A 10,781-nucleotide genomic window follows, 5' to 3' on the forward strand; every position below is an offset into this window, starting at 1 on the left:
TTTGTTTGAAATAATGTACAGAATGTTAGGCGTATAGATGCAGATATTTTTACTGGTGACTGAAGACAATGTACTTTACAACATTACATCAGTCTTTACTTCATTGGCAGACTAATAATTATTGTTATTAGGAGTAGTATGTTTTTACATTGGTTAGTACATCCAAGTACAAGTGGCAAGAGCAAGCCATTAATACTTATTTTCGCCTGGGCAGCGAGTCAGGTGTTGAAGTGTTGGCGCATGGACGCAAAACGGGTAGTCTATACTGACAGGCTAGTTCACTTGCAAGGGGACCATACGAACTTCCTCCCGCCGATTTGATTCATATTGACAGACTGTGTCGGAGACGCCTAAGACTAACGTATGAAGGGCTTATTTCAATAATGGTACAAGTCCATTTTTGTTCGTATTGAGATACAGAGTCCTATAGTTAAATGAGCACTGAAAATATGCAGTTGAGATACCAGACATATCCAAGCATATGACTTCTTGCTAGAGATGAACCTTTCTTTCTGTTTGTTTGGACCATTAATATCAGAAGAGTTATAGACAGAAACTTGGAGATAATGGACTTTTATCACTGTTGAAATAAGCACTTCATATGTAAACAGGAAAACCCAAGTTTCAACAGTTTGAGAAAATTGATTTTGAAAATTATAGGAGTGCTTGTGCTGTACTCTTTGTAGGGCATTAGTGTTCACGGTACCCACAACAGAGAGTAAGCGCGTAGCTTCATGTACGCCAGGTCTCTAAATCAAATCTCGTTGCCGCTAGTTTATTTTTCATTCTCACGAAATTTTAAGAACAGATTTATTGTGCCCGTGAAAAATATCAATATCTAATGATTTATTTACTATTTTCCTAATGCGTAAAATTGAAAAAAGATTAAAAAAATTTTTCTTAAGGAGATTGGAAATGAAAAAAAGGATAAACGAAAAGCTTCAATCAAATCAGGATAGTCATTTTATTTATATTACAGTATATTTTTGACAAGAATAATGTGTAACCCACGCAGCACTGCACGAATCAGGGTGATGCCGATCATAGAAATATGGAAAATGTTCAAATGTGTGTGAATCTTATGGGGCTTAACTGCTAAGGTCATCAGTCCCTAAGCTAACACACTACTTAACCTGAATTATCCTAAGGACAAACACACACACCCATGCCCGAGGGAGGACTCGAACCTCCGCCGGGACCAACCGCACAGTCCAGGACTGCAGCGCCTCAGACCGCTCGGCTAATCCCACGCGGCAGTATGGAAAATAGTAATTATCGCGATATACAGCAAATGTAAGGAACGCCGAATTTTTCTATGTTCATGATTTTTTTCCAGTGTGTCTATCGCAAAACAAACTTTCGATTCATAAGCGGTTCTTGGTCGTCACACTGTCTCACGGCGTATCATATCGAAGCTTAGTACCGAATATTGGTGCAAAAAACTCACAAAAAAGAACCGGCAGCAAGATTCGATACAGAGGCCTCGCGCAAATGAAACTAAGTGCTTACTAACTCAGTTGTGGACATGTTGGGTATTAGAGACCGTGCAAAATATATAAGCACGCCTAAAATTTTCATACTCTATTTTCTCGAAAACTGTTGAGAGTTGCATCTTCCTGTTCCATATGTTGAAGTCCAAGTCGTGCCGTATACTCTGTCAATACGACTCAAATCGGTGAGGTTAAGTCCGTACGGTCCCCTTGTTAGGACCGTGCAGGAAAATAAATTATGTGATATGTTTGCGGGAAGACTATTAGACACAGAGAAAAAACAACTAACACACTGAAGTGGGCACATATTAAGGTACCAGCGATCACAATATCTGCACTTATACCCTTAACACCCTGTAACACATGCAGTACTTAAAAATAAGATTTTTCCCCTAAACAGAATTTCTACTGTTGTCGTACGTTCTTTCCTTCATTACTCATCGAAGTACATATGTGAAATCAGTAGCGAGAGAGTGAAACACAGCATGATGTTTCAGTCAGAGGCAAAGATCTGGATAATTTGATTCCTCTAGGTTTTTTTGCTGGACTATCGGTATAGTAGTGGAGCTAACACCCAATTTATGTAATACGTCCGCATGTTGCCGTTGTCGAGTAACCATACTATTCCAATCCGTTGTGTTGTAATTATTTCATTAATATTATTCATTTGCACTTCGATGAAGAATAAGGGAAAAATGCATAACAACGCAGGAACCCCCAATGTGGTAAATGTGATTCTGTATGCAGTGAGTGTTATTTACGGCACACGTTTAGCTTTTGGCCAAGTAATACGTCATTTATGACTGTTGTGGATCTTCTGGTCACAGCTGTCTGTTACATGATATGTTTCCTCAGCTACTTGTGCTTCTTCAGTTTTCAGAATCGTTAATCTTGAAACATATAGTGTACACAAGTGCACGGTGTTACTTGTATATGACCTCCATGTGGTAGAAAAGATATCTCCGTAACTTAAAATGATTTTTCTTCGATTTTAGGTGTTCAGATCGGGGGACATCGGCTGTTAGACATGGACAGATACTACAGTCTAACTATACGTCATAAATCCCCGTGGATGGAGTGATATTACGACAGAATTAATCTTTTACTTGTGTTACACGTAGCAATGAACTGAACATGCAATAGTTTATATGGTGCCTTGCTACCAGAGTAGGATTCACGTAAATTTTAACACCTGACAAAGAGGCTTCGTCTTTTTCTGTTTAGTGTCTGGACAGAATGTATTTAATTTTTTTTTAAATTGGATCAATAATTATATCAAATACTGAGAATTAAATTTTCGTTGCCCTCGGAAGCTGCTAAATAGCCACCCTCCAACTGAGGCCATGCACCATGCACCATACTAGCCGTTTAGTACATAGATGTTATTCCATACGGATGGCAGCTCATGCTGGGCGCTCTGCTAAATTTGAGGAGAAATTAGTTCACTATACATAAAATGTGTTCGTGAATGTGTGTTAATTAATCGAAAGTCAATCGCTCCTCGCCGAAATGCTTTGTACAGCTGATGATCACAAGATGAGATGTTCATGAGTAATGAATGCTGGGAGCAGCAAAAGTGTTATTGCGAGCCCAAATACGTAAAATTATAGCGAAATACAGGAAGACCTACACGGGACCGACGCTTGGTGCAGGAAGTGACTTGACTCTGAACGTGATGCGTAAGCACAGAAAGAAAGACGCATTATTGCACGATTAAACGATTTAAAGAACAGTGGCTAGAAGCAGCTCCTTCCACCGTACGTACGGAGCTATTTAAAGTGGAACAAGCTCATAAAACTAATCACATGAAAGGCAGATGCCAGACAGATTCATTGGAACAATCCTCAGGAAATTTAGTTCGTCAACGAAGGAGATGGCTATCAAAACTATCGTTCGACCAATACTCATCAGTATGGGATCCGTTCCAGACTGAATTGATATAGAAAGTAGAGAAGGTCTAAAGAAGAGCAGCGCATTTCGTTACAGATACGGAGGAAAGACGTTCTGTGGCACGATTTAGCTTACTTTTAAGTTCCGAGAGCTTACGTTCCTATAGGATTCAGCAAATATTTTGCTTCCTCCTACGTATATGTTGAGGAAAGACCACGAAGATAAAATTAGAGAAGTTTGAGCCGACATGGAGGCTTACTGGCAATCCCGCGAACTATTCGCAACTGGGAACAGGAATGGGAGAATTGACACTGGTACACAAAGCACACTCCGCCACTCACAGCAAGGTGTCTTGCGGAGTATATATGTAGCTATGTAAGACGACACATAAGGCGCAAATATGATTCAATATTGGTAGGATGATCAGGCACTGTACCTTGGCCTTCAACGTCAAACGATCTCTAATTTCTCTCTCTGTCATCTCAAAAGTGAAGTGTACAGCATCCCCGTTGATACGCCTGAGGATCTGGAGCAGGATCTGTTCAGTCCTGATAAGATTTGCGAGATGATACGGACGCGCCGGCTGTTGTGACCGAGCGGTTCTAGGCGGTTCAGTCCAGAACCGCGCTGCTGCTACGGTCGCTGGTTCGAATCCTGCCTCGGGCATGGATGTGTGTGATGTCCTTAGGTTAGTTAGGTTTAAGTAGTTCTATGTCTACGGGACTGATGACCTCAGATGTTACGTGCCATAGTGCTTAGAGCCATTTGAACCATTTTTTGGTACGGGAGCTTCAAAGAATTCATAGCTCACTGCAGAGACGAATGCAGTATTGCACCCGAATGTAAGGTTGGTTGGTTAAAATGGGAAAGGGACCAAGCCACTTGGTCATCGGTCTCTCCGAATGTGAGGCCAAGTGGAACACGTACTCTTACAGGTACCAGTGTACGGTAAATTGTATCACATAGCGATCTGGAGTAGCGTTGTATTTCTTGTTACGATAGGCTTTGGGTGGAATCACAACCCACTTAGCTCGTGAGTTAATAGAAAAGTTAGATTTCAAATATATTTTTGCTAACTAGTACAATATTTCATGCCGAAGTCAGTGTCCGCTGGTAACCACACATTTACAGTTACCTCGGAAACGGCTAGTTTGTGGGCCCGTGTTTGCCGGAACGTTTTTGCTTTTACTATCTTACACATTCAGCGTGTCAGTTTTCACTAATAATTGTCATACTATGTACAGTAGCGATGAGTCTTTCCTGGTCACATCCCGAGCATGAAATGATGTTCCATACCTCATTAGCACTATATCCTGACCAGTGGAAGAGTTTTACTGAAGCAGACTGCACGGGGTTCCATCGCTGTCATAACGGGTCGCTATCTGTTAACAGTGCCGCGTCAGCTGTAGTGACGTAGCAAACGAATTACCTAGACGGCTCTTCAGAGAACTGCGGAAGCGTCAGCAGTGGAAAGGCCACTGTACCCGGACCCGGTACTCTTGTCACTCTTCTATTGTGGTTGTTGGTGGATGCTACGGTGCGGCCGATTTCAAAGACGCACGCTGGCAGATCCCTAGGAATTCCTCGCCAGCGGAGTCACTGCCCGCAATCACGCGATCTATGGTCTGCGGCGCACGTCAGCAGGCGTGTAAAAGCCGCTGTGCTAGACGTTCCCTTAGTGACTAAACAATGTTTTATGGACAAAGCAGAGGGCAGATGTGTCAATTTGAAATAGGGAACAACTGATTAGCTATGGCCAAGTGTAGAGACTGCGACTGTGTGAAATAATTGAGTTAAACTGCTACCAGCCTCATTTCCATTTATTTTATGTTTAAGAGACCTCCTCTAAATTCAATAAATTCAACAGTCTGCATAAAAATAGTCAATTCACTCTTGAATGTAAAGATAACAACACAATTCCTTTTCTTGATATCAAGATATCGGGAAACAACCAGCAGATGTCTTTCAGTGTACACAGGAAACCCACCGCGACAGACACTACATTACCAAACTCTTCCACACATCTCATCACACACCAGAAACAAACTATGAAACGTACCGCATTAACAATGGATATGACCTTTCACGCTCACCGCAAACAATAAACTGAACAAATATAAGCAAACCACATTCGCAACCGACAGTTCTGTAGCAGTTAAACTTTTACAATCTTTGTATAATGTGATGAATTAGCTAGATTATTAGATGATACAGTTGAAAAAAATCAGCGTAAGCACCTCGAAAAAAGTACGTAGGATGCATATTAACAGATCTTAACATATCTTGCATTTACAAAATTACCTGAAGAGCCCAAAGTCCAAAGCCTAGAGATGTATACGGACAGCGTCATTCTGTTCTAGGATAATGCCCTCTCACATTTTGCACTAAAGAAAGACATTCTTGGCTGTCGATTTGCTTCGGACGAAGAGGTGCAGACCCGGGTACAATCATGGTTCCACAAGCAACCGGAAACATTTTTCCATGAAGGCACTGATCGTCTTGTCTCGCACTGGGATAAATGTATTGTATTGACAATTACTTTCGAAATAATTGAAAGTTTACTTATTTTTATCCATCTGTCTCGTTATAATTTGACTGCCCCTTATATGTAAATGCCCATGTACAAGGTGTATTGTAGTTAATGGCGAAAATGACGAGAGTGGAAGTACACGATAACAGAAGCAAAAACTTCCCGGGAACTCTGATCTGCAAACGAGTCATTACCGAGATAATTGCTATGTGTGATTACGAGCTGCTGCTGCTTTCAGTATGAAATATTGTTATGAAATGTAAATTTTTCGTTTAAGTCCCCTTCTAATTGGCTCTAATCACACCAATTATCCACTTTTGAGAAATGTGATACATGGATAATGGGACAAGTGTATTCTGCTGCTGATGTAAGGTAATATATGACACGTCAATGGTTTAAAGTGGAGAGTCCTGTACCAAAATCACCTATCATCTAGTCCCTGGATTTTGATGGATGGAGCTGCGCGGGATTAGCCGATCGGTCTTTGGCGGTGCAGTCATGGACTGTGCGGTTGGTCCCGGCGTGGTGTGTTTGTCCTTAGGATAATTTAGGTTAAGTAGTGTGTAAGCTTAGGGACTGATGACCCTAGCAGTTAAGTCCCATAATATTTTACACATATTTGAACATTTTTGATGGCTGGAGTGATCACAAAGGTGAACTATAGGGCACTCTCATTGATATGTTTCAGGAGATGGAGCACTGAATTGTGCAGTCTTGATAAGATATACGAGATGATATGAAAACGTTTGAAAGAGTTCATAACTCTCTGCAGCTACAAAGTGCAGTGTTGCATCCAAACGCGACAGCCGACACGTGGAACAGGACCTTTAGCAGGTGCAACTGTGATGCAAATTGTCACATTTAACGTGCTGAAGTAGTATTGTATTTCTTCCGGCAGTGAAATATGACAATTATTAGATAAACGAAAAGTTGCATTTCAAATACATCTGCATTAATTAGGACGATAGTTCATACTGAAATCAACTGCAGCTCGACATTACAATTTTCGCGAACAGCTTGTTTGCGAATCTGTGCTTCTGGCGGAATTGCTGAAGGCATGCCTCCCCCACACCACACAACCATCACCACCACCAGCACCAGCGTTAGACGTTTTGCCATTTTTTTCTATGTGGATTTAATAAATTTCACAATCTTTTAAGTAAGTTTATTGATTAAATGATCTATATTGATGAAAACTATTGCGCACAACAAATTAAATGTATCATTAAAGTAATTTCAGTGGAAATTGTGTAAAGTACCTAAAAAACGGAAGTGAAACAAAATGTTTGTCTTATTTTTTACGATAGATACTGCACGTCTGTTTAGTATGATGAACAATAAAAAAAGCAGATTCTGTTTCCTCCTCATAAACTAATAATAGTGCATAAATTATTAAACAGAAATAAAAGAAAAAGGGCAATATTTAAGAGCAGAGAAAAAAATCACATCCCGAGAAGACTGTTTCAAAATAAATTCCATCGTACATCAGCAGCTTTCCTCGCCAATAAGGGGCGAAATGGTGTGTTATTGTGTTTGTCTTTTCTTCCAAATTGTGCGATGAGAGAGAACCTTTTACTAATGTAAATCAAGTTTGTTTTTGTAGAACCTTTATAACAGTATAACGATACAGCCTCCCCCAGGGCTCATATGAAATGTCCGATACCGCTTTCTTTTTATATACATCCGGATAGTTATCGGACAATTTAGTACTTCCTAAGGCCTTGTATGTGTGTCTTTATATGTGTCTTTCTGTCCTAATTGATAAAAATCTTGATATTCATTGCGAAGGCATGTGGAATGTTCTGGAAGGATAGGCGTTGTAATTATCGGTGGATTGTTGCCATCCATAAAATTATGTGCTTATATTGAATTAAGTAACTAATCAAGAAATTGAAGTAATACGTCCTTAGCAATAAATAACTAGAGCCTGCAGAGATGTTAGCATGAAAAATCAATGCTTCTAATTAAAAAAATTGTAATCTAAAAATCCAGAAACAGAAGACCTCACTATCTTGAGAAACAGCTTAAAAGTTATTACCTAGCGATGTATTTTGATTTGTTATTTATTTTTATGTCTTCCTCTGTAATTAATATTGTTTGTAATTATATTTCTAATTAACTCTCCAATTGTTTATATCTCACAGTTTTCCAGTTTCCAGAATTTGAGGCCTTATTTGTGCATTTTATGTATGTAATCGGATAAAGCAAGAGTTCTGTACTACCACTGAAAGTAACCAAATCCAAACTGTAATTAATTACGTAACTAAAATAATACGAGAGACATTATTGTAATTAAAGTTCAGAATGATTTTCTGATGGAACACTGAAAATATTACTATAACAGATTGTCATTGAATATTGTATTTTATACCTTATTCGGCTGTAACATCAGTTTCTTTACGTTTTGTAAATTTTAATGGTAACATCAAAACTGTACAAAATGAATAATGCTTTATTTTGGAAGTTATTGTTAAAATTCTATATAATGCGATGCAGCGACGCTGCGACGAGTCAGTTTTGAAGTTACTTTTGGAAGTCAAAGAGATCAGTGAAGTCTGTCCGTGTTTTGTTTACATGAGTGTGCAGTTCGGATGTCAATGTGAATAAATTCTGTGAAGCATGAAAATTTCGCATTCATTCATCAATGGACCAGGCAGAAGAAACCTAAGTAACATTCACATGAATCGTTACAACAGCCATGTAATAGTAAAACTGCGACGTTCATAACGCGAGCAAGATGCCGAGAAAATTACTGCTTCCCTGTTATTACGATGAAAATCTCACCAGCACATACGAAGTTTTTGGGTGTGTTACAATCGCTTCCTACGAATTGATTTACAACCCCAAATTTTCCTTTCCTGTTCTTTTCAAGCCTTTTATGAAAATATTAGTAAATACAATGTATTGGACATTTCGGTTTACTTACAGTAAAGGAAAACTTGAAAACAAAAAAAGTTTCGGAATAGCGGGTTGACACTACAGCCCTCTATCATTCTGCACTCTTTCCTATGGGACAACCGTTGCCACGGCCGACTCAAGCCATAAATGCCAGTTTCTCTAAATGGCTGGTCATCTGGAGCTCCAAATTCTGTCACTTTCGTTTCCGGCCAAGCGCTGCATACACCATAAATCTGGACGAAATCGGTGACGACGAGTAGGTGCGGTCCCCTTGTAAGTTCTATCATTACTTACAACGAGCTGTCAAGTGAAAAATGCGCTCCAGAGCCCGAAGGCTAACGAAGCCATACACACCGCCGCCGGCTGTTTACGTATCTCAGGCAGGCTCCGAGTCAGCGATGGCCATTAGCGGGTCAGTGTAATGGGCCGCACGCGGCCGAGGTAATTCCCCCGTGACGCGGTGCTAGCAGCGAGCTCCAAGGCCACGGCGGTAAGCTCGTACAGCAGGAAACTCACCGGCAGCGGCGGCAGACGCGCAGGTCACGGCGAGGTACAGCAGCAGCAGCGGCAGCGGTTGCGACTGCGACGGCTCCATCCCGGCTGAGAGAGCTGAGGCGTCTGAGCCCGCGGACGACTCTGGCACACCAAGGCGGCGAATGCAGCGACACCTGGCGGCCGGCCTGCAGCCTGCCGGAAGCTCCGCGTGGCGTATCGCACGTGGCCTGCGGTAGGCCGGCCCTTAACTAATGCACCTGCCAGATATCGTCACCAGCGGAAACCTTCAGGGACGCGCGCCCGGAAACTCCACTAACGGCTCTTGGGAATTGCACCACTAACGTGAATATATCTGAATGATACGAATCATAGGAATTCTTGGTAACATGCTACAAAGGGTAGCTCCCAACCTTTCTGAGATAATTACCCTTGTGTGTGTGTGTGTGTGTGTGTGTGTGTGTGTGTATTCGTCATCGTCATCGCCATACTGGCGTATCACCCGGCGTGATGGTATGGGGTGCCATTGGTTACACGACCGCTGCTCTGGTCAGCACATTCTCCAGATCTCTCACCAACTGAAAACGGCTAGTCAATGGTGGCCGAGCAACTGGCTCGTCACAATACGCCAATCACTACTCTTGATGAACTGTGGCATCGCGTTGAAGCTGCATGGGCAGCTGTACCTGTACACGCGATCCAAGCCCTGTTTGACTCAAATAAGGTATAAAGCAAAATGAAATTTTCTCTTTATTACAGCACTTTCAGAGGGGTCTGTGCAGTCTATGGGTCCTTTCCACCTCTGGATTCGTAAACGTAAATTAATAGACGGTTCAAACGGCTTTGAGCGCTATGGGACTTAACATCTGAGGTCACAGTCCTCTAGAACTTAGAACTACACTACTGGCCATTGAAATTGCTACACCAAGAAGAAATGCAGACCATAAACGCGTATTCATTGGACAAATATATTATACTATAACTAACATGTGATTACAATTTCACGCAATTTGGGCGCATAGATCCTGAGAAATCAGTACCCAGAACAACCACCTCTGGCCGTAATAACGGCCTAGATACGCCTGGTCATTGAGTCAAACAGAGCTTGGATCGCGTGTACAGGTACAGCTGGCCATGCAGCTTCAACGCGATGCCACAGTTCATCAAGAGTAGTGATTGGCGTATTGTGACGAGCCAGTTGCTCGGCCACCATTGACTAGTCGTTTTCAGTTGGTGAGAGATCTGGAGTATGTGCTGGCCAGAGCAGCGGTCGTGTAACCAATGGCACCCCATACCATCACGCCGGGTGGTACGCCAGTATGGCGATGACGATGATGAATACACGCTTCCAATGTGTGTTCACCGTGATGTCGCCAAACACGGATGCGACAATCATGATGCTGTAAACAGAACTTGGATTCATCCGAAAAAATGACGTTTTGCCGTTCGTGCACCCAGGTTCGTCGCTGAGTACACCATCG

General features: G+C 41.6%; 1 protein-coding gene across 1 annotated transcript in view; it reads right to left on the bottom strand.

The window, feature by feature from the left end:
• LOC126455528 (lysozyme-like) overlaps positions 1-9,477 on the bottom strand; it is a 126,163-nt gene extending 116,686 nt beyond the window's left edge. Inside the window, exon 1 of the mRNA XM_050091279.1 lies at positions 9,325-9,477. Within this exon, the coding sequence (XP_049947236.1) occupies positions 9,325-9,403 (79 nt within the window). The 5' untranslated portion in view covers positions 9,404-9,477. The remainder of the gene's footprint in view (positions 1-9,324) is intronic.
• Between the last annotated feature and the right edge of the window lie 1,304 nt (positions 9,478-10,781).

Source organism: Schistocerca serialis, chromosome 2, assembly GCF_023864345.2.
Source record: "Schistocerca serialis cubense isolate TAMUIC-IGC-003099 chromosome 2, iqSchSeri2.2, whole genome shotgun sequence".
Lineage (NCBI taxonomy): Eukaryota > Metazoa > Arthropoda > Insecta > Orthoptera > Acrididae > Schistocerca > Schistocerca serialis.